This window comes from Mauremys mutica, chromosome 13 (assembly GCF_020497125.1).
Source record: "Mauremys mutica isolate MM-2020 ecotype Southern chromosome 13, ASM2049712v1, whole genome shotgun sequence".
Lineage (NCBI taxonomy): Eukaryota > Metazoa > Chordata > Testudines > Geoemydidae > Mauremys > Mauremys mutica.
Genome location: NC_059084.1, coordinates 31,088,557 through 31,112,646, shown reverse-complemented (window position 1 = coordinate 31,112,646; position 24,090 = coordinate 31,088,557). Strand labels below are relative to the sequence as shown.

The 24,090-nt window shown below is 46.3% G+C and overlaps 1 protein-coding gene across 3 annotated transcripts in view; it reads left to right on the top strand.

Annotated features, from left to right (window-relative positions):
* RALGAPB (Ral GTPase activating protein non-catalytic subunit beta) overlaps positions 1-24,090 on the top strand; it is a 145,832-nt gene that overhangs the window by 100,441 nt on the left and 21,301 nt on the right. For all 3 annotated transcript variants that reach the window (XM_044985326.1, XM_044985327.1, XM_044985325.1), the window contains exons 20-26: positions 1,650-1,756; positions 3,505-3,657; positions 4,683-4,892; positions 6,159-6,317; positions 11,983-12,148; positions 14,001-14,123; positions 16,690-16,826. In XM_044985326.1, coding sequence (XP_044841261.1) covers positions 1,650-1,756; positions 3,505-3,657; positions 4,683-4,892; positions 6,159-6,317; positions 11,983-12,148; positions 14,001-14,123; positions 16,690-16,826 — 1,055 coding nt within the window. The remainder of the gene's footprint in view (positions 1-1,649; positions 1,757-3,504; positions 3,658-4,682; positions 4,893-6,158; positions 6,318-11,982; positions 12,149-14,000; positions 14,124-16,689; positions 16,827-24,090) is intronic.

Below are 24,090 nucleotides of genomic sequence, written 5' to 3'. Positions count from 1 at the left end.
GAATAAAACCAGTAACACTTCAGTACATTTTAAAAAGTCACACGTTCCACTCCATAAAAGGGTGAATGTTTAAAGTGTATGTCAGACTATATGGATTGGTGTTTAACCAGCAACTGCTGTGTGTGGTATTGATTTGCTCAGTTTAAGGCTCAGTTGCTATTAAATATTTCAGTGGGGACTGACTCCCAGCAGCTGTATTGTGTCATTGCTTTTCATCTGTAGGGGCTTAACTTCAATTGCGCTCCAGTCTCTAGCAGACACTGAGTGAGCCATTCCACTGCACCAGTGGGATTAGCTGTAAAGGAGATGTGCAACAGGGTATTATATGTGCCATAACCCCTGCTCCTTACTAACTCTCCTAGCAGTTTCATGTGCACTTTGAACAAGAAGGGAATTAGTGTAAGAGCTCTGCAATATCCTGCGCAAGCATGTCCTAGAGATGGACAAACACTAGCCCCAAATCACTCTTTGGGCCTTCTATATACAAAGGGGGCCACTTAAGATTCCATCCTCTCTGGCAAATATCGTAGATAGACACGTCAGACAGATCTAACAGTTTGCATGGGCACTTGGTCCTTGTCCATAGCCAGAAGGCCATTGACCAATGACACTGGTTCATTCCCATATGTGGGACTGACCAGGATCAAGGAAATCTGAAGACTCGGAATCTCTGTAATCTTTCTCCAAAATGGGAAATGTGATACTAGCCTATAATTACAAGGTCATCAGTATCAAGGATGACTTGAGTAGGGGCCTCACCCATGCCTCAGTGAGAGTGGCTGGCACCCTATCCTCAGATGGACACTGACAGTATCCACCACAGTGGGCCTGTCATCTTTCCCAGCCAAAAAGAAACATGGATCCAGTTACCAGGTTGTGGCCCAAAGTGCCCATAGCACTCCTGGAACTTCACTGACCATCACTAATTTTAAATTCTAGCAGATAATTTTTGTTCCGTTTGGACACTGATAAACACCCACACCCATATCTGTCCAATCCAACAAGTTTACAATAACACTCCTTGACTTTCTTGGAATAGTGTACACACTCTCTGAAGGGAGCAGTTCTTCTCTCTCAGAATAACGTTTTGTCCTAAATTGTCAAATATCACTGGCATTAAAATCCTCCAAGGACTGGTCCAAATCCATGTTATATTCTCCGATGCTGATGATGTTGTATCAGGGCCTATACAGTAAAATAAATGTACAAACATACTTATCCCTCCATGAATCCACTTGCTGTACATCTAAACAGGCAGATTTTTTTTGATCTACTGGCCTTACTTCTGCATGCAGAAATTAGTCTGTTAGCTGAGTTGTAATGAAATTGACCACTTCTTGCAATCAAACCAAGGTGATCTGGCACAAGGGTAGAAGTCCACTTGAAATCTTCAGAGAGCCCAGCAGAACAGTATTTCCATGTTGCAACAAAGATCATCCTTTATTTTTGCTACCCTTCAGGGATCTGTCTTATGGGTCAGATGGGAGGAGTTACCCTGAAAATCACACAAGTTTACATGGTGATATAGTATATTGACACTTTTATGGGTATGAATACATTTCCGTCTGTGCTGATCACTTAGGTGTTTAATGCAATTGGCAAATTATTACATAATATATTAAAGTATGTTTTATCTGTGCACTCTGCAGATGACTCTTTCCCTTCTGTCACGGTTCTGATCCGTGGGGTGTCTGGAAGACTTGCGTGGGCCCAGCAACTTTGCCTTTTGCCAAGAGGAGCTAAAGCAAATCAAAAGGTCTCTATCAGAGCCCAGTGGGAAATCTGTAACTTACAGATGCTCAGCAGAAATTTCACTAAAATTGCAAGATAACCCACAGAATTGGTTACTGTATGTATGGCTGAGTCACAGTGCCCTTAATTGTGGGTAATGAGACACATCTCTGGTGCACTTTACAAATTTGTTATAATACTACAGTGTGAGTGTTGAACAAAAATGCTACTTACTTCCATATTGTTTGTGTGTGTGTAAGGGAAACAGTCCCTGCATTGTTTGGAAAGTGTCATGTGGTGGGACTGTGTCTGTCCTTCAGTGTTCAGGCATTAATTGTTTGAGTGGAGGTGATGCCATGGCTTCTGGGACTCTTGGCTCTTGTGAACATTTTCCAGCGTTATGGTTTTGACAAACATTTCTCTGGCTTTTTGGGATGACTGGAAATGGATTTATTACAGTGAAACAAGGACACTCAGACTGTGGTTGAAATTCAGGGCTGTCAGACTCAGCTGTCCCTTTTATATTTAGGTCACTTACACAAATCTAAAACTATAGGAAACCCAAGCAAAACTTAAATTGCTCTTAGCAGTCTGCCCAGGGCTAACAGGGGCGGCTCTGTGTTTTGCCGCCCCAAGCATGGCAGTCAGGCGGCTTTCGGCGGCATGCCTGTGGGAGGTCCACCGGTCCTGCGGCTTCGGTGGCAAGTACACGCGGGACTGGCGGACCTCCTGCAGGCATGCCGCCAAAGGCAGCCTGACTGCCACCCTCACGGTGACCGGCAGACCGCCCCCGGCGCGCACTTGGTGCGCTGGTGCCTGGAGCTGCCCCGATGGCTAAGCAAGCTTTGGGGAAGCATATAATCCTTGTGATGCTTTTAAAGCTACCCTGGCACTTAAGCAGATGTGTCACACAGTTGAGACACTTAATGGAATGGCAAGATAGTGAGGTTTGATAGAGACTATGGGAAGGTTCTCTCTTGGCATGTGAAATACTTGTTGGTGTCAGTGGGAGTGTAGCAAGGATACAGCACTTCTTACTTTTTAGCATTTTATACCTCTAATTTTAAAATAAATAAATAAAAAAGCAAGCTAGTAACGTGGCAACCCCAAAGACACTTATCCCCCATGGCTTATGTGGTGGTGTTCCCACTCAGACTTTGGGGTTTGAATAACTCTGATGGTCATGAGGAACTGATTGTACTGCTGAGAGCAAAATACAGTAATTACAAGCAGTATGCAAGCTGCTTGCATACCTCAGCCAGTGAGTTCATCCTGACCTGCAGTATCGCTCCTATGCAGCCCTAGGCTCATCAGCCTGACATGCAGCACCCTTCCCTCATCTAGTCACATATTCAGTAGGGCCTAGGTGGAGACTACCAGAAATAATCTTCAGCTCTCTTTAAACATTATTAGAATTGCTTTAACCTAAAACTAAAGTAACCCCAGAAAGGCTTGCAACTTCCATGTAATCGAATGGGATTGATGGCAGAGAGACTGTGTTGAAAACCACGGTTCATAGGTACCATGAGCAGAACCATAATGAGTAGGACTGAATATCAAATTTTGCTTTAAAACTTGTAATCAATTCTTACAAGTGAATAATATTTAGTTTTCTGAATGCTTTCTTAATAAATAAAACCTATTGTTACCTATGGTTATGAAGCTGTGATATTGTGATACACCTAAAGAAAATTATTTCTATAATATAAATGTATTGCACTACAGGACAAAGCATTTAAATTGGACATAAAATTGTTCCCTTCATCGTAACAGATGTTTTTACCAGAACCTCGACCAGCTCCTAAAAATGATGTTGGACTCAAATACAGTGTAAAACACCGGCCCTTTCCTGAGGAGGTGGACAAGATCCCCTTTGTGAAAGCTGACCTGAGCATTCCAGACTTGCATGAAATTGTTAATGAGGAAGTAAGAGGTTTTAGTCTTTGATTTCCTTTGTTCTTTGCCTGTCAGCTTCCGAGTCCACTTGGTAAATTACACCCTGTACGGGGCACTTAACTGTAAAGCTTTCCTGTTGTAAAGGGTATTGCAGTAGAACAGGGGTCAGCAACCTGTGGCACGCGGCTCGCCAGGGTAAGCCCCCTGGCGGGCCAGGCCAGTTTGCTTACCTGCCACGTCGGCAGGTTCGGCCGATCGCAGCTCCCATTGGCCGTGATTTGCTGTCCCAGGCCAATGGGGGCTGTGGGAAGCAGCACGGGCTGAGGGATGTGCTGGCCACGGGTTCCCGCCGCCCCCATTGGTGTGGGACGGCGAACCACGGCTAGTGAGAGCCGCAATTGGCTGAACCTGCCGACGTGGCAGGTAAACAAACTGGCCCGGCTTGCCAGGGGGCTTACCCTGGTGAGCCACGTGCCACAGGTTGCCGACCCCTGCAGTAGAACGTTACCAACTTCCGTTAACGAGGTGACAAACTCATTGCAGGTTAGTGAAGTCTAGGAACTATCCAGGGATGATAGTAGGACCTGTGATATGACCCTACCTATTATTGGCCAATTGGGGAGCCCCACACAATATGTTTTGCCCCAATCCTGACACACTATGATGACCTGAAGCAGTGACTTGTTTCTTGCTGCTGCTCCAGGGAAAGAGGCTAGCACCTCTTCTTCTGTCTTGTGAGAGCTCTTGTAAATGTGGCATTCTTCCAGCTCCTTTGAAGGACCAATATTGGAGTTGACACTGGTTAGATCATTTGTCACAGTTGTCCTAAAGAAATATGATATTGATTGGGGGGTTTCAAGTCACATCCACTGACCCTCCTCCACATCTGTGGGACCTCAGTACTCAGTGCTCCCATAAACATGGGGGAATGTTCCAGGAACTGTTCAAGCTTATGGTTTGTTGCTCTGTGAACTAGCTAGGGAGGTGCTTTGAAATGCTGGGAAAGAGATGTTACTGGAATCAGTATTCCATATCTGTGAAATAATGTGTTTCAGCTGGAAGAGCGGCATGAAAAGCTGAGGAATGGTATGGCCCAACAGATCACTTACGAGACTTCTATAGATCAGCAGAGTGAAGAGGAGTGGCGCAAGAAGAGTTTCCCTGACCCAATCACTGAGTGTAAGCCCCCGCCTCCTGCCCAGGAATTCCAGACAGCCCGCCTCTTCCTGTCACACTTTGGATTTCTGTCCCTAGAGGCACTGAAGGTGACTTGATATCTCCCTTCATATTGTACAAATGGCTTCAAACACCCCAATATCCTGTAGGACAGAACAGTGTCATTTAGCAGCTTTGCTAATGGAGTTTTCTCTTGTGTAAATATACTGCTAGAGCTACTCACTGTTACGATAGCTGTGGTCTGCTCAGATATAGGGAAATGAACCCAGAACTTCTCAGGAGTTCTGGAAGCCAGAGGTCTAATGCTTCAAGCTTTGACTGAAGAGCTCTAAGCTGGCTTTACAAAAGGTACCTAAATTGGGATAATTACATATTGTGTACTTGAAATTCTTCCTGCAATTTCAGTTGGATGCCATAGTTGCTTTCAGCCCTAAACATTTCTGTAGGATTACAGGAGTACTTGTGGCACCTTAAAGACTAACAAATTTATTTTAGCATGAGCTTTCGTGAGCTAAAGCTCACTTCTTCGGATGAAGTGAGCTTTAGCTCACGAAAGCTCATGCTAAAATAAATTTGTTAGTCTTTAAGGTGCCACAAGTACTCCTGTTTTTTTTGCGGATACAGACTAACACGGCTGCTACTCTGAAACCTGTCATTATGTAGGATTACAGTATTCTGTTAAACAGATCCAGTTATCCATACATATATAGCTTGTAAGTTGCTACATAAAGCACTTTTGGATCCATGTAATGGAAACACTAGCTAAATGTACAAATTGTCATTTTATGAGTTAGTACAGATAATCCAATTTTCAGAGGGAAACACTGCTTTTGGGCTCTCTATATCTCACCGTGGAGTTTGTTTCTAGCTATGTACAGACTGTCAACAAACAGAGGATTGAGCTGTTGCAGAAATAATAATCCCAAGAAGTACTTAGTGGTGATCTACAAAACAAAGTCCATGTGGAGTTCAGCACAGTGTTAGTGTGCTGCAAGTCCTCACTAGCCTGGGTGTGGGGGAAAGCATTAATATTAAAAAGTTCAAAATTATTTCTGTTGTTTCCACTCAGTGAAATCTCTTGGTACTTCTAGAATTTCTTCAATGAACCAGAGACACTGTGACATCAAATAGTACAGGCTTCTTTGCGAAACCATACAAATCAAGGCTTTTGTGGTGTCGCGTTTATATCGTGTTAAAGATTAAGTTATGGTTTTGATCTTATTTAGAAAAAAATTGCATTTGTTTTGTTCATTGTATTTTAAAATGGATCATGGTGAAACCATCAAAAAAAATCCCTTTTCACCGGTAATGTTCTTTAATAGTTAATAAATTGAACCTCTTTCTTTGCTTGGTAGGAAACTGCTAACAGCCGTCTACCTCCTCATCTGATCGCACTTGACTCTGCTCTCCCTGGGTTTTTTGATGACCTTGGTTACTTGGATCTACTGCCTTGTCGTCCTTTTGATACAGTTTTCATTTTCTACATGAAGGCAGGCCAGAAAACAAGCCAGGAGGTATGTGAAAAATTGGCACACTGATTGGTCTCGGTATGTCTTTGCTTCATTTACCTCTTAGTTATATAACTGCGGTCTAATGGCTGGAGCAGAGGACTGGGACTCAGGATTCTTGGATCTGCACTGAGTTGCTGTGTGATCTCCAACAAGTCACTGTGCTTTGTTTTTCTTTTAATCTGTAAAATGAGGATCATTTATTAGTTACGTATGCCGAAAGGATTAATAATGCTTTGTTATCCAGTACTGTTCTAAATGTATGGAAACACCTGTCTGAAGAACCTGACATTAGAGGGACACTTTCAAGGTTCACAGGCCCAATGTACGAGCAATACCATAACTTGTTCCAGTGGTGTGCAAAGTTCAGGTAGTTTGCTTTTGTAGGGTTTCATTTCAAACAGATGGCAATGAATTGGAAAACTAAATGTACAAGTAAAAAGGAATTACTGCTTTGTAAGGTATATGTTGCACTGACTGTACTTGTTTGCATTCAGATGTTATCAGTAGTGAGAGTATCAGGTTAGAGGACTGCAGAGCCTAACAGCGACAACTTTGCATCCGAACTGTACCTTGGAAACCCACTATTATAAAAGAGTGTATAAATTCATCCTAATGAGACATTTTTATAGTGCCTTCCCCTCATTCCCTGTGTACTCCACATTGTATGTAGTGTAAATGTAGCTGTCTGCCACAGAACTAATTAGTTTACTCCAGGCACCCTCTCCACATCTTATAAGCTTGGAAATGTTTAGCTAACAAAATGCAGCACAACCTTGTTTATCTTAAAACGCACAAGTGGAACATATTTTTACTGTTACCTGAAACCAGGGTCATGCCACCTGACAACCTTTCAGATGAGTGAGGTTTGGGTGCAGAAAGCCTGTCCCCTGGCTTTTCCCAGGCCAGACATCTTAGTACGATAAAATAGGGCTAAGGCATTCAAGTTAAAATACCTTATTCCTGCTGAGCCAGCTGTTCCAATCCATGCATTTTTATGAGCTTAGGCAGATAAAGATAAAGGACAGCCTGCAGGAGCCCAACCAGAAGTCTATAATTGTGGGGTCAGTTCTGTAGACTTTGATGTTTGGTGGTACGGTAGGAGGCCCTGAGCACACTGTTTCAGACTCTGTAGCACTAGTAAGCCTAATTATCCACAAAAAGAACAGGAGTACTTGTGGCACCTTAAAGACTAACAAATTATTTTAGCATGAGCTGCAGCTCACGAAAGCTCATGCTAAAATAATTTGTTAGTCTTTAAGGTGCCACAAGTACTCCTAATTATCCAAAGGTTTTGGGTATTCCCTAGGGTCTTCAGGTAATGTACTTGATTTCCTGAATCACCTAACGTGCACTAAGTCATGGTGATCAAAGCCAAGTTAATTAAAAATGTACTACTGTTCCTATCTCCGCAGGACTGAAGTAGGTGAGGAACTCAGGGTATTTCCACTTTTTAAAAGTACTGAGATTTTATTTTTATGGAGTTTGCACTGACCTTAATCACCTTAAGATAAAATGTAACCTCTTTTCCAGTGTTATCCAGTGCTAGCCTAGATGAGTGGCTGAGCCCTATCTGCAGAGGGACAAGATCAGAGTGAAGACCAAGTGAAGTTATTGCCTCTGAAATGCTAGCTGGCTGACCCTACCCAGTTGTTTTTACTCTATACAGCAAGTGAAGGGAGCTCTTTGACCTAGCTGGAGAGAGTTGGGTTTTTTTGTTCTTTGGGGGGAATTTACTCCCTTCAAACTTGTTGTTACTGTCAGGTTCTGAGGGAGGACAGGTAGCAGCAGCACTGTTGGCCCTCCCTCCAGGTGAAACAGCCCTGCAGAATAAGGGGCCAGGATGGCATATAACTTATTCCTCTCTTCAGCAGCTTCATTAAAATTGTTCCATGGTTTGTCTTTATGGTGGCCATATCCTCTTTTCAAATAGCACAATATAAAATTGTTTCTGTAGCCTTAAATGCACATGTCCCGTTTGCAGCTCTGACTCCTTCTCTGATTGCACCCCCACAAGTGTTAGGCCTCATAGTTTTTTCCTTTCCTGGGATGGAAACCTGTGATTCTCCCACTCTTAGATTGTGTCTTAGGCTACAGTACCCTGTGCGTTAACCGTGTTTGTCCAGCAGGTCCAACTGGACTCCATCTCTAAAGGTTTTCCGTTTTGGAGCATGTAAATAGCAGTAAATCAGTGACTCCAAACAGCTTCTTAAAACCAAAGTATTGTTTTATCTTAACAGTAGGAACAAAGCATAATACAAGAGAAAAGGTTTTGAAACAACTAAGGCCTGAACCATCCTCTTATGGGGACCCTGCTAGGTGTAACTTCCCTTAGACCCCTCGCCTCTGGAGTCTGGGTTCACCTTTCCCCTCCCTGAGCGTCTCTCTTAGTTCAGGCCAAAGTTCTCTTCTCCTGTATTTTCTGAGCCTGGTTCAACCAGTTTGGGTATCTCAGCAGGAGCGTTTGTGCGTGGGGGTGGGGTGGGGGGCAGTAGTGTTAGAGTCAATAGTCCCGGGTATTTGCTGAGGGGCAGTTGTCTGGGCTGTTGTCCTCATTTCTTGATCATCCTGCTATTGAATTAACCCAGTGTGCATACAGTACACATTCCAAATAAATTTGTTAGTCTCTAAGGTGCCACAAGTATTCCTGTTCTTATTCCAATAATCAAGTCACCTACAGTATTCATGGGCTATTACAGAACAGCATTGAATGTGTCGTAATGCACAAATAATATCTTATACTGCTGTACAACACAGCACTGTACACACGCAACAGTGTCCTTGAAAATCACTGATATGAAAAGTACCCAGAAAAAACATGATGATGTTGTAGTGCTGCAGAGGCAGAATAGTAAATTGAAGTAGTAATGAGCAGCATTATGTGCTGGCATATTGTAGGGGGTTGTAATCACCTTTTTCTAAATATATTATTTAATTTTGTGGTTGGTTTTAGGCAAGCATGCAATCAGTCCAAACTGCTGAATATAATTGAAATATTTAGGAATTGGAAAAACCTACACTTTTATGTCATCTTAAGGAAAAATTAGCTTTCACTTGACTCTCTGTACAGCTTCTGTATGTCACTTCTCCCATGGATTTATAGGTACATATCAGCAATTTAATGTGTATTCAATACTCTTTGAAAGTAGATTATGCAGTTTGAATCAGTGTAAGAACAGGTTCTATGAGAAACACATTGGGTAAACAGCTGCATAAAGGTACACTCAAATAGAACATTGCTATATCATAGGAAATTATCCTAGAATATCAGGGTTGGAAGGGACCTCAGGAGATTATCTAGTCCAACCCCCTGCTCAAAGCAGGATAAATCCCCAGACAGTTATGTGTGTGTTGGGGTTTGTTTTTTTAAACCCAGTTCCCTAAATGGCCCCCTCAAGGACTGAACTCACAACCCTGGGTTTAGCAGGTCAATGCTCAAACCACTGAGCTAGCCCTCCTCCCCCTGAGAAACAGTATGTTACTACATTGTTTTTCAGAGGTCTATATGTATAAAAAAAAAAAATGTGGGTATAGTCCATATGTGGTAACAGAACCATTAAAATACATGTAAAGTCTGCGTCATTAAAATCTGATCATCTGAGTTGCATTTGCTTGCCTAGTTGTGGTATACAGTAATAACATTAGCATGCTTAACTATAGTAACTCCACATATACAGGGAAGTAGCGTATCTAACCATCCACGTGCATGTGCAAATGTGTGCTCATTTCTATATCTGGAAATGTGTGCACAATTCTGAAACTCTTGGGCTTTCATTAAGGAAGCACAGTGATAACAATGTATTACCAGGTGCTACACACTTCAGACAACTAACAGTTTTCCAGCCTGACTGGTCTTGTGTCTCATCTTTATGGGCAGTGTTATTAGTACCCATGATCTTCTTTCGCCTTTTGGTAGGGCCTCACGTATGATGTAATTATTTATCCAGGCAAATGGAAATGGCTGCATAATAACTATTTTTTAAAAATAGCCACATAGTTATGTTCCAGAATGTAAATTTTCCTTAAAAACATCTCTAGCCTTATTTAGAGCTCTGAAGATCAGCCTTTCTGATGTGAATGAGAGAGAAATCCATTCAGTTGTGTATGCCTGAGTTTGCAGATGGCCCAGAACAATACTTCTGAGACTCGTGAACTCTCATATCAATGAGGCTGAACCATAACACTGAATGTTAACATTAACTGTCTCGCTGCTGATCATGTTAACGCCCTCAGTGTAATGTGTGTATCCGTTGTTGGGATGGGTGGGTGCAAGGAGGCTCTTACTGACACTGTAAGCAGTTTGTTTTGGTTGTACAGTCCCTAGCACACTGGGGCCCTGTGTGCGAACGCTGTATGAATACTGCAGACCCTTCTTGCTCCAAATTTAAAGTCCTCTCTCCTGCGTCCCAAGAAGGAGAGAGAGATGAGCTGCTCCCTTCTTCAGGATCAAAACTCATAACTGTCTCCAATGTGCTAAACACCACAAGTGCCTCCTACCCCTTCCTGCCTGCAGAAGCTCCACTGTCCCCGATACGCTTTTCAAAACCTCCACCTGGCCTCAGATATACCTAAAATGCAGCTCTTTGTGTGTTCTATATAAAACCTGTGGAACTGAGCATGGAGGGGAGAGTAAAACTGAACTCAGACTCCAAATAACAAGGCATGGCAGAATTAGATTTTTGTGTATAGTTTTGATGGATAATATCAATGTTTATTTTTAGGCATTTGTAAAATAGATGTACATTTTCACAGTTACACAAAATTATGCAGTTTTATAGTGTTTATAGTGTTTTCTTTATTTACATTTTCAGTTGCAGGCAATTAATGGCTGCAGACATTTGACGTTCAAAAAAGTTAAACCTTTATAACCATTAAAACACACATTGTCAACATATCAAAATACACAATGTAAATATCCGTAAATCAAACTGAGTTCTCAAACACCATTTTTCTTACTTTGCCTGACTGTAAATTTCGATAATCATCTATGGAAATATTTTTTTCATCAGTTTGTGTGCGTGGTGAAAGTTTACCGATTTAAAAATCTAATCCTTCCAAGCCTGAGAATAAGCAAGGAACTTCATACTGATAATACTGCCCAGGATCAGGAGGCGAGAGCGAAGGGGACAGGTCTGTAGCTCCTGCTGCATTCCTTTCGGTCTAATGTGCTGTGTAAGACATGGGGCCTTGCCTTTACATCACTGTTCAGGTTTCATCCAGGTCAGCAGCGATTAATTGGCACCGGACATCTCTCTGCCTCAGTCCTGCAATGAGATTTGCATAGAAAGACCCCAGAACTAAATGAGGCTTTGTGTTGGCGCCAAGGTCTGTTCTTGATGTGTTCATTGCAGTATTGGGGCCCTGGGGGCTGTCTGGAATGAGTGGGAAATGTCAGTGTTGCCCAAAACAAAGCAAAAAACTCACCAACTTGTAATTGGCTCCCTCAGTCTCAGCAAAGGGAAATGAAAGAGTCAGGGAGACTGAACTATTGTTACTCATAGAGATAGCTTCTTTAAAACCAAACTGAGGCACCTAAGTAATGTGGCCAAGGCTGTACTGCTCTAGGGATCAATAGAGGACTTTTTGTCAGCACATTTGCTGTACAGAAAAATTCAGTGAAAACAGCCTCCTCCAGCTTTCTGTTCATATTGTGAATTGGAATATGTTGCAGATTCTGAAGAATGTAGAGTCTTCCAGAAATGTTCAGCCACACTTCCTAGAATTCTTGCTGTCTCTTGGCTGGGCCGTAGATGTGGGAAAGCACCCTGGCTGGACTGGGCATGTTTCAACAAGTTGGTCCATTAACAGTTGCAGTGATGAAGAGGGATCCGAGCAAGGTAAGATCACTAAACAAGTACTAGAATTGTAACTCTGTAGCTCTTTCAGAATGCATAGTCTGTTTAAATTTCTTGCTTCAGGATGTACTAATTCCTTGGACCACTTTAAATCTTGTTTCTTTCCATATAAGTCTGCCTACATTTGCTAGTATTTGGTGTACAGCTTTTATTATACCCAAGACTTTTTGTTTTTAATTATGCTATTTATTTAAAGTTGAGTCTGAAGTGCTCAAACCTGAAGTACAGAACAATAATGGTCTTGTGTACTGTTGAGAGCAGATATTGAGTCAGGTCAACTCTGCATCCATGCCTGTTCAATATTTTAATTAACAATCTGGAGGGTGGAGTGTAATGTGATGTGATACAAGCAAATATTCAGGTAGAATCAGAGGTTTGACGTGTCTCAGTGGACAGCATTAAAATACTGTGCAACTTGAGAAACTGGCTGTAAATCTATTAAATTGAGATTTGATCAAGATAAACTTAAAAGAAATAGCAAAAATATAGATTAGGGTAATATTGGCTACTCAGAAGTACCATATAGGAGTGTCAAATTCATTATGATGCAAGGATCGGATTCCATGTTTATTTATGGTCCATTGGCCAGGATATAAATTCAGGACTTCATACTCCCTTAGTTCCACAGCAGACTCCCACACTGATGTCAGTGGGTGTTTGAAGAGAGAGCAGTGGGAGAATGCAGCCTATATGTAGTAATTATGTTTAATATTTAGTCCCTTTTTGTAACATTCAGTATAATTCAGTGGAAAAATTGCTGCCTTTAGACCACTGCTGTTGCTGCGCGCGCGCGCTCTCTCTCTCTCTCTCTCTCCTCCTATTTTTCTTCCTTTTTCCTTCTTTGTGAGAGTTCTTTGTTCTTCATTCTGCTTTTCTTCCCAGCAGCAACTCTCACTTCTCTGTTGGCTTCATTCTCATCCATTTTCCTGTTCTGTCAGCTCAAATGATCAGCAATGCAGTGTGGAGGCTGAAGTATTCTTGGGCTTTAGTGTTGGTGCTCCAATGAGATGATTGGAGAACATGGCAGTTCACACCCCTCAGAGCTATTGTATCAGGCTGTCAGGAGACTTTGGCAGACATCGATGTGTTGGTTTACACTTGGTTCACCTTTGGAAGGTTTTCTTTATGACTATGAGGACTCAAAGCTTTTTTAAATGTAAGGCAAGATTCTGGGGAGCCTAAATGTATATGTGGCTCTCATGACATCATCCAGGCTGGATCTGGTCTGTGGTCTATATGTCTGACAGCCCTGGTATAGAGCTTAGATGAGATGATAACTGAGTGGCTAACCATGCAGTGTTGCTGCAAAAAGGCTAGTATGTATATTGGGCTGTAGTAATAGCGGTGTCACACAAGCAATGTCAAATAAGTGAGGAAACTATTCTGCTCTGCTCTGACTAGTCCTTAGTTGGAATCTTGAATTCCAATTTGGCCACCACATTTCTGACAATAGAGGTAAATTGGAGACCACCAGAGGAAAGGAATTAATGATGAAATGCGTGGGGAAATGAGTGGGCCGGTTGAGAGAGCAGAGGGCATTCATACAGAGGAGGAGACATAGCTATCCACAAATATCTGAGGGGAGACTGCAATATGGCCATGGATTAATTGTACTCTCACTAAGCAAGTACAGAAGATTGCCACGGCTGTGGTTGTTACACGGTAATAACTAGATTTGAGTGTGCACTTTGGCTTTCATCTTAACTAAGTAACTTCTTTCTTTTACTCCTTTATCCCAGTTGAGTCTTGGTGCTTGCAAATCCTTTACTGGTGAAGTGCATGAGGAGTTGTGAAGCACTTTCTTTTGACTTAACTTTTGTTTCTTCATTCTCAGATGAAATCGTTTCTTCAGAAGACACCGGAGCGAGCATATTCAATGGGCAAAAGAAGGTTCTGTATTATGCTGATGCCCTTACAGAAATAGCATTCGTTGTTCCCTCCCCAGTGGAGTCCTTAAGTAAGATCACTGTATACATGCCATGTGTACTTTAAAAACACTTTGTTTACATAGCCCTTCTTTGACCCAGAACTTGATTAACAGAGATAATGTAATATTTATGTTACTGGTGCACCCAGAGACCCCAATTAGAAGCAGAGCCCCAAATATAGATTCTTGACCATATAAATGTGTGGGGGGAATCAAATTAGCAGTGTCAGTTGTAAGTGATTTGTTACAAAATTAGTTCCTAAAATGTATAATTAAAGAAATCCTGATGTGGGAATATCATCTATTCCCCACTCCTTCGTATGATGGAGCCTAAGCCTTGAATTGCCATTCAGGTTTGCACTGCAGGAGTGCAGTCTCCTGAGCTTGTCGTAGAATAGGGGATGGCACCCCTGCACTGTGGCTGTGATTCCAGTATGCATGTGTCCACTGAGCTAGAGAGTTCAGAACAGCTCCACAGGCAGTGGACTGCTTTGTGGGGGTTTTCTTGGATAATGTGCCCCTAGGACACGCGTAGAGAAATACATGCTTAATTATGTGCTCCAAGAATTAGAGCATTTGCTAACTCTTTACCCCAAAATATGCAGTGGAGTCACTCTTGGATCAAAGAGTGGTTGTGCTGTTGTCTGCACTGCCAGACGTCCCTTCCCTCCCCTGAACACACCTTGTCTCTTAGCTCCCGTTGACCCAATCCCCAGCTTCTCTCTCAGGGGTCCCTTTAGATCAGGGGTTATCGGACTTTTTGTACTGGTGACCCCTTTCACACAGCAAGCCTCTGAGTGCGACCCCCCCCCCTGTACATTAAAAACACTTTTTTATATATTGAACACCATTATAAATGGTGCAGGCAAAGCGGGGTTTGGGATGGAGGCTGACAGCTCACGCCCCCCTATGTAATAACTTTGCGACCCCCTGAAGGGTCCTGACTCCCAGTTTGAGAACCTTTGCTTTAGATCTCTCATCCTGTCTGTTCCCACTCCACTGGAGCATGCATACATATGCACACTCTTCCTTCTCCACCCAAAGCTTCCACCCCATATCCTGCTAACTACAGTTTCACCTAATCCAGCTGCCACACCAACCAACCCTGCCTATTCCATCCAACTGCTTCTCTGCTGCACCCCAGTACCCAGATAAAATCTCAGATGAATTCAGAAATGAGAGAATGCTAGACTTGGAGGATGAGAAATCGTACTGCATAGGAAACATGAAACCTAATGGGACATTATCAAAAGCAGACCCCCATACCTAGTGATCTTAGCTTCTCTCAGTGTCTAGAGCTCCCAGACTCACTGGCAGGGCATTCTCTGAGAGGAGCCTGGAATTTTAGAGCTCATGCCAATTCACCACCCTCAGATTCCTAAATAGGTAGGTCTCTTGACCTTCAGGTCTCACTGGAAATCTAATCTTTTGGGATTTATATACAGCATTAAAAGTATCTGGATAGTCACTAACTCTGTTTTAGGTAAATCTAAATAAATAGTGAAAGAAAATCCTGTATGTGTTGCAAATACGATTTGCAATGTCAGAACAAAAGGTGGCAAACAGACTGCTAGCTTTGGTCAAGTTTCACCTACATTTTGCTGACCAAAGTTTTGAATATAGTGAATGGTCGTCTCTCTACCATCTGGAAGATGGACTCTTGCCATTCATGGCTGGTGAAAAATGGAGGAGGGGGGAAGAGAGTGCTTGGATCTATTGTTAACTAGGATTGCTAAGGTCTCCTGTTTCGTGAAGCCAAAGTGCCAGTCAGTTTAGAGTCTGCTCAAGATACCACCTTTCCTGATGTCAAGTGCTGTCTACTTCCGTGTCTAGAAAACTGCCAAGGAAAAGGGCAGATGACCGGGTTAGCAGTGACTGGCTAACTTTACTGTCTTCTAGATTCCTACAGTTTCTCTGTCTCTTATCAGTCTGGTTTGAGACCTGTGCATAACTTCAAGACTGCAGAGAAATCTATGGTCATTGATCACCTCCTAATGAAGGACAAGGGTCATGTGTCATGGTGGTTTTATTAGATTATTCAACAGCCTTTGTTTTTGTTGACTGAAGTGTTGACTCTCTGGGGGCCTGGCTGGGGTTGCTAAAAGTCAGCGGGTGTGAATGCTCTTTTGTGGTATTTTGTCGGCACTTTTGCTGACAAAATACTTCCAGCTCCGCGAGCGGTGTAAGGTTTGTCAGCAGGAGAGCGCTCTTGTCGACAAAGCCGCGTTCACACTGCCGCTTGCATTGGCAAAACTTTTGTCTTGCGGGGGGAGGGGGCTTTTTTATTACCTGCGAAAGGCAAAAGTTTTGGCGACAACTGTGCAGTGTAGACATACCCTTAATGACACACCGCTAGAGGGCTCTGTAAAAGGCAAGTGCTTCTTTGAAATAAGCTTTTGCTATTTCCTCTTATCTTTCTTCGTCACACCCTTTGTTGGATTTGGAATGTTTTTTTTCCCATCCAGTCCCATTTTTAACAATATGTGTAGCCTTGCTGTGTGCTCTGCCCATGATTACTCATATTTAACTTCAGAATCTTAAACTTAGCCTTTTTTGCCAGAAGGAAAAAATTCTTTCCTCTTCCTTTGGCTTTCAGCTGATTCATTGGAAAGCAATGTCTCAGACCAAGAAAGTGACTCTAACATGGATCTTCTGCCTGGGATACTAAAGCAACCATCTCTGACACTTGAACTCTTCCCCAATCATACAGACAATCTCAATTCCTCGCAGCGGGTAAGGCAACATATTGTTTGTAGCAAAGGGCTGTTTTGTTTGCAAATTGTTGTTTCTAAGCAAATACAGAGAAAATACAGTAGATGTTTATAGCCCTGTTATTTGTAATCCAGCTTTTTAGTATTTGAAACTCTTCATCAATAGGCCTTAGTGATTATTAACAGCAATCTGGAGTGTCTGTTCTGATTTTGTTGACGCCCACAGTTGCAGTAGCAGTAGGAGGCTGCTGGGTCATGGTATTTATACATATATTTAAAACCCTGCAGTTAGATTAAATATTCTAACCCTTGGGGTACGTCCCAAACTCCTGAAATATGTCCAAAGAAAATTGGCATGCTGTACTTATGAAACTGGTTAGACTCTAACCCATATTCTAGAAATTCAGAATGGACCGGTATGTATTGAAATTGCAGAGCTTTTCCACCTGCTCTGTTTAAAATCCCATGTTAGTTACAGTACATATGTAGAGTTCAAGGTGCTGAGTCCTCCTGTAGCAGCTGAAATTACAAGCCTGGAAGAGTTCTGTTTATGGTGGGTACAGAACCAATCCTGTCATAACTTTGTAAATGAAGGATTTTTAGAAACTACACATTCCTTATATGAAACACTGGCCCAAAATCTAAAAGTACATTCAGTTACTGATTTGGGACCTTAAACATTTTTAACAAAATGTCTTGATCCTGCTTTAAGGTACATTTTGCATTATCTGATAAAACAGTTGATGTAACTAATTGCAATGGTCTTCCATGTATATTTGTCAAGGGAATGTCTGCAGAGAACATTCCTTTTATGTAAGGCAGTATCATGTGAAACTTCCATCTTTAAGTTGGTCTGACTTCAGTGGGCCCTTAGGGCTCTAGTACCCTGAGTCAATGAGAAGCACAGGGACTTCAATCTGACATGTTTATCCGCTTAAAAACAAATGCCTGCTAAACATGGTGCTTTGTGAGTACCTCCTACAGAGAGCTGCTTGTCGCTACAGTAACTAAAGCCTGGAAGCAGATGCAATTCTTCCTTGCCCTCTGGAGGCTGGTCAATCTTGGGGGGGGATCCAGGGCAATAGGAGGAGGAGGTATAAGTCCTTCCTAATGAGTAGAGCTGTACACTTACTCTGATCCTGGAGTTAGGAAATGCCCACATTTGTCCTCATTCCACACACAACCAGAATGGGAGGGACAGGCAATTTTTTTACCCCAGCTATACTAGTTGTTGTGTCAGTGTACCAGTTCTGTCCAGATCCAGTCGGCTTAACTTATGAGAACTGACAAGGTAACAGGCTGGGAGCTGAGGTAATTGATTGTTATATTTATTGCAGCATATATTCCAGGACATGAGTCTTGGCCACACTGGAGCTTAGGTAGAGATAGTAAGCAAACATTATAGAAAGCCAGGACATTCTAAGTTAGGGTTCAGTTTTGTGTTTTTCCAACCCTAAACCTCCAGTTCTATTCAGGTGATATCTCCTCAAGGACTCTTGAATTTGACAAGTTTGAAGTTTCCTGACTGACCATTTTTGAGAGATAATGTGACCAAAACCATCAGCATTATTTTAAAAAACTTGGATCTTTCTTTTAAATCTCCAAATATCACAAACAGTCTGAAAACTTTGAAAATAAAAGCACATGTTCCTCAACTAAACACAGCATGTGCAAACTGCCAGGCCCAATTAACCTTTTAAAGCAGGCCTGCACAACATACGGAGCCTCACTGTGTGGCCCGCGGGGGGATTCCGAATCCCCCCGCACACGGGGCTCTGCGGGCAACCCAGAGCCCTTTGTATCGCAGCCGCGGCAGGCAATCAAAGGGCTCTGCGCTGCCCGCAGCGGCGGCGGCGGGCAATCAAAGGGCTCTGGGCTGCCCGCAGCCGCGGGGAGCCCAGAGCCCTTTAAATCTCAGCCACGGCTGGGAATCAAAGGGCTCTGGGTTGCAGCAGAGAGCGCAGAGCCCTTTAAATCCCAGCCACGGCAGGGAATCATAGGGCTCTGGGTTGCCTGCAGCCGCGGAGAGCCCAGAGCCCTTTAAATCCCAGCCACCGCCGGGAATCAGAGGGCTCTGGGTTGCCCGCAGCCGCAGGGAGCGCAGAGCCCTTTAAATCCCAGCCGCGGCTGGGAGTCGGAGGGCTCTGGGTTACCCACAGCCGCGGAGAGCGCAGAGCCCTTTAAATCTCAGCCGCAGCCGGGAGTCAGAGGGCTCTGGGTTGCCTGCAGCCGCAGGGAGCGCAGAGCCCTTTAAATCCCAGCCGCGGCAGGGAATCATAGGGTTCTGGGCTCCCCGCGGCTGCGGGCAACCCAGAGCCCTTTGAATCCCTGCCTGTGGCTGCTGATTGCCCCCTCCACGGACCCCTGCCCTAACTGCCCCCCAGGACTCCCACCCCCTATCTAAATGTCACTGCTCCTTGTCCCTCGATTGCCCCCTCCCGAGACCCCTGCTCTTAACCAGGGGTGGCTCTAGCAATTCTTCTTCGAGTGATTGCTCATATGCATTCCAGTTAGGTGTGCGCGCGCCGCGTGCACGCTCGTCGGAAGATTTTTACCCTAGCAACACTCGGTGGGTCGGCTGGGCGCCCCCTGGAGTGGCGCCGCTATAGCGCCAGATATATACCCCTGCCAACCTGTCCGCTCCTCAGTTCCTTCTTACCGCCCGTGACGGTCGTTGGAACAGTGGAGCGCGGCATTGCTGTTCTCCACAACCCTAGCTTCTCGCTTGTTTTCTACCTTGTTGTTGTATATAGTTTAGTTTAGTTGTAGTTAGTATATAGCTTACGGGGAAATTGGGGGGCTAGCCTCCTTTTTTCTCCCCAACCCGGTGGTCGGCCTGCCAGAAGCCGATGCCGGTTGGAGACCCTCACGAATCTTGCCTGAGGTGCTTAGGAGAGTCTCACCTACCCAGTAAGTGCCGCATTTGCAAGTCCTTCAAACCTAGAACAGCAAAGGAGCGGGACTTTCGCTTAAAGCAGCTCCTAATGGAGTCAGCACTTAGCCCTGCGGCGCCAGCACCGACCGCCCTGCAGTCAACTTCGGTGAGGAGCGCGCCTTCAGCTCCGGCTCAATCCGGTACCGACGTCCGGCACAGACAGCAGCCGGCATCGGCTCCTTGGCACCGTTCTCTTTCCCCTTTGGGGAAACGCAAGGCGGCACCGACCTCGTCCAAAAAGGACTTTACGTCTAGGCCTGCAAGCCGGACTCCGGCACCTACGCTGGCACCGCCACCTACGGCACCGCAAGCGCAAGCTCCGAGCGCTGCACCGTTGACTCCGGCACTGCAAGAGCCATCGAGTCCGGTTCCACCCTGCTCCCCGGTGCACACCGCAGTCGAGCTCGCTCTCCCGTCGACGCTAGAGACCTTTTCGACGGCAAGCGAGCTGATTGTGTTGACGGAGCCAACGCAACCTCAGCCCCCGGCGCCGCCAGTGCGGGTTATCAAATCAGTAGGCAAGCTGACCATAATGAGGTCTCCTTCCCCTGATCAGCAGGAGAAACGTTACTCCAGATCTCGGTCTCGGAGACGTTCCCGCTCACGCCGGTCTCGATCTCGGCACCGCTCGCAGTCCCGGTACCACTCTCCATCGTGGTACCGGTCGTACTCGCGGAGACGCTCCCGTTCCCGGTCGCCGGACAGACAAGGTCGGCGCCGGTCTGGCTCTCAGTACCGCTCGTCCCGCAGCCGTTCTCGCCATCGAGACTCGAGATCCCGGTCGACCTCCCGGCACCGGCACAGTAGATGGTCCCGATCTCGCTCCCGGCACCGACAAGACTGGTACCATCCAGGGACAGAACGGCTGGATCGGCGGCACCGTCGCACAGCCTCTCGGCTCCGCCTTGGCCTTCGAGACAACCATCCGTCTCCTCCCACGCCAACAGTGCTGCTTACCAGCAGACCGAGCCTCAAGGCCAGGACCAAGGACCTCCTCAATGGGCTTTCTGGACCCCGTGGGCATACCACGAGGCTCAAGGTGCCCCATTTGCGGCTCAGCGCTCGAGGCCCTCCAACCATCGAGCTCCAGAAGCCACTGTTAGCAGGCCTCCTCCCGCTGACTTGGAAGACGTGCCACTGGCATCTGAGGAACCTGAGCCTCCTCTACCTGTAGAGGATCCTCAGCCGCTCACCGAGCCTCCACAGGACCCTCTGGTACCGGGCCTGTCCTCCTCCTCTTCCCCTGATGAGGCAGTGGCAGGAACATCCTCCTCAGGCCCTCTTCCTATTGACCTTCGGGCACATCAGGACTTGTTGCGGCGGGTGGCCCAGAATATGAGCCTGCCGGTTGAGGAGGTGGCGGAAGTTGAGGACCCAGTTGTGGACATATTAACGGCGGATGCGCCCCTTCGGGTGGCCCTGCCGTTTATCCGCACTATTCAGCGCAATGCAGATACCATATGGCAGTCACCGGCCTCCATCCCACTGACTGCTCGGGGAGTGGAAAGAAAGTACATGGTCCCGTCAAAGGGCTATGAGTATCTGTACACTCACCCTGCTCCCTGCTCGCTGGTAGTCCAGTCTGTCAACGAGCGTGAACGGCATGGCCAACAGGCGCCGTCGCCTAAGTCTAAAGAGGCCAGGCGCATGGACCTCTTAGGCCGCAAAGTCTACTCGGCTGGCGGCCTTCAGTTGAGAGTGGCCAATCAGCAGGCCCTTTTAAGTAGATACACCTTTAATACACTGGTGTCTATAGCCAAGTTCACCGAGCTTCTGCCACAGGACTCCCGTCCAGAGTTCACGGCCCTCTTGGAGGAGGGTAAGAAAGTGTCCAGATCGGCCCTCCAGGCCTCCTTGGACTCGGCGGCCAGAACCTTGGCCTCCGGAATAACTATGAGGCGCGTTTCGTGGCTCCAGGCCTCGACTCTCCCACCTGAATTACAACAGACAATTCAGGATCTGCCTTTCGATGGCCAAGGCCTCTTCTCAGAGAAGACTGACCCGAGGCTGCAGAGCCTCAAGGACAATCGCATTACAATGTGCTCCTTAGGTATGCACACCCCGGTGACCCAACGGAGTTCCTTCCGGCCCCAGCTGTACCGCCCCTTCAATCAGCCCAGGCCGCGGCCAGACACCAGGCATCGTGGCAGGGTGAATCGGCACAGGCAGTCGGGCAACCAGGGGAACCAACCCCAGCCGCCCACGAAACCTGCCTCAGGGTCGAAGCAGAACATTTGATGGGACGCCCAAGGACGGCCCATCAGTTTCGTTACCGGATCCTTCCCCATTTTTTTCCAACCATCTCTCTCCCGTTTCCTCCCGGCGTGGTCCCATATAACATCCGACAGTTGGGTACTTCGCACGGTGGAAACAGGTTACCACCTCCAGTTTATTTCGCCCCCTCCCTCCCACCCACCCTCCCCGTCCCTCTTCAGGGACCCCTCTCATGAGCAATTCCTCCTACAAGAGGTCGAGACTCTGTTGAGCTTGGGTGCCATAGAGGAGGTGCCAGAAGGCATGAGGGGCAGGGGTTTTTACTCCCGCTATTTCCTAATTCCCAAGGCGAAGGGAGGTCTGCGTCCCATCCTAGACCTCCGAGAGCTCAACAGATTCCTGGTGAAGCTCAAGTTCTGCATGGTGACCTTGGGGACCATTATCCCCTCCCTGGATCCGGGAGACTGGTATGCCGCCCTCGATATGAAGGACGCGTACTTCCATATCGCCATTTACCCGCCTCATCAACGCTACCTTCGTTTTGTGGTAAATCACAAACACTACCAGTTTGCGGTACTTCCCTTCGGCCTGTCCACAGCACCGAGGGTCTTCACCAAGTGCATGGCGATGGTCGCTGCAGCCCTCCGCCATCGTCGGATACACGTCTACCCGTATCTCGATGACTGGCTGGTCCGTGGGACGTCCCAGCAGCAGGTGTCGCAGCACATGACTGTGGTCACAGACCTTTTTCACAGGCTAGGCCTTCTGATCAACAGCAAGAAGTCTACCTTCACTCCAACGCAGAGGATAGAATTCATCGGAGCGGTGCTGGACTCCAATCTTGCCAGAGCCTGCCTCCCTCTGCCTCAGTTCCAGGCCATGGCTTCGATCACTCGAAGCTTCCAGGCCTTCCCGACAACGTCGGTGCGCACCTGCCTCAGCCTCCTAGGCCATATGGCCTCGTGCACTTTCGTGACCCTGTATGCGAAGCTCTGCCTTCGAGTTTTTCAAACATGGCTCGCGTCCGTATACCGGCCGCACAGGGACACTTTGGACACGGTGGTCACGATCCCGGGGTCAGTCCTCGACTCCCTCAACTGGTGGTTAGACCCAGCGGTAGTGTGCGCCGGAGTCCCATTCCACCCTTTCCAACCCTCCGTCGCACTGACCACAGACGCCTCGGCCTTGGGGTGCGGTGCACATCTCAACAATCTACACACGAGCTGGCTCTGCATATCAACATCAGGGAACTGAGAGCGGTTCACCTGGCGTGCCAGACGTTTCGAGTCCATCTACAAGGCCGCTGCGTGTCCGTCTTCACAGACAACACGACAACAATGTTCTACATAAACAAGCAGGGCGGGGCGCGTTCCTCCCTGCTTTGCAAGGAAGCCATACAACTGTGGGACTTCTGCATAGCCCACCCTATACATTTAGTAGCGTCTTTTCTCCCGGGAGTACAGAACACGCTGGTGGACCGTCTCAGCAGGTCATTCCTGTCTCACGAGTGGTCGATCCGTCCCGACATCATTCACACAGTTTTCCAGAGGTGGGGCTTTCCCCAAATAGACCTCTTTGCCTCCAAGGAGAACAGGAAATGCCACCGGTTCTGCTCCTACCAGGGATGCTCCCTGGGCTCCCTTTCAGACGCGTTTCTCCTCCCGTGGACGAGTCACCTGCTGTATGCCTTCCCTCCGTTCCCCCTCATTCACAGGGTGCTGCTCAAGCTCCAGAGGGACAGGGCCCACCTTATTCTCATTGCTCCGGCATGGCCGAGACAGCACTGGTACACCCTGCTGTTCGACCTATCAGTGGCGGATCCCATTCCCCTACCGATATGGCCAGATCTCATAACGCAGGACTTCGGCAGGCTTCACCACCCGGAGCTGCAGTCCCTTCACCTCACAGCTTGGCTCCTGCGTGGCTGACCCAAGCGGAGCGGAACTGTTCTGCTGCACTACAGCAGGTGCTTCTCGAGAGCAGGAAACCTTCCACTAGGTCGACTTACCTCGCCAAGTGGAAGCGTTTCGCCCACTGGTGCGATCAGAGCGACCTCGATCCTCACCTGGTGTCTATTCCAAAGATATTGGACTACCTCTGGTCCCTCAAGGAGCAGGGCCTCGCGATCACCTCCTTA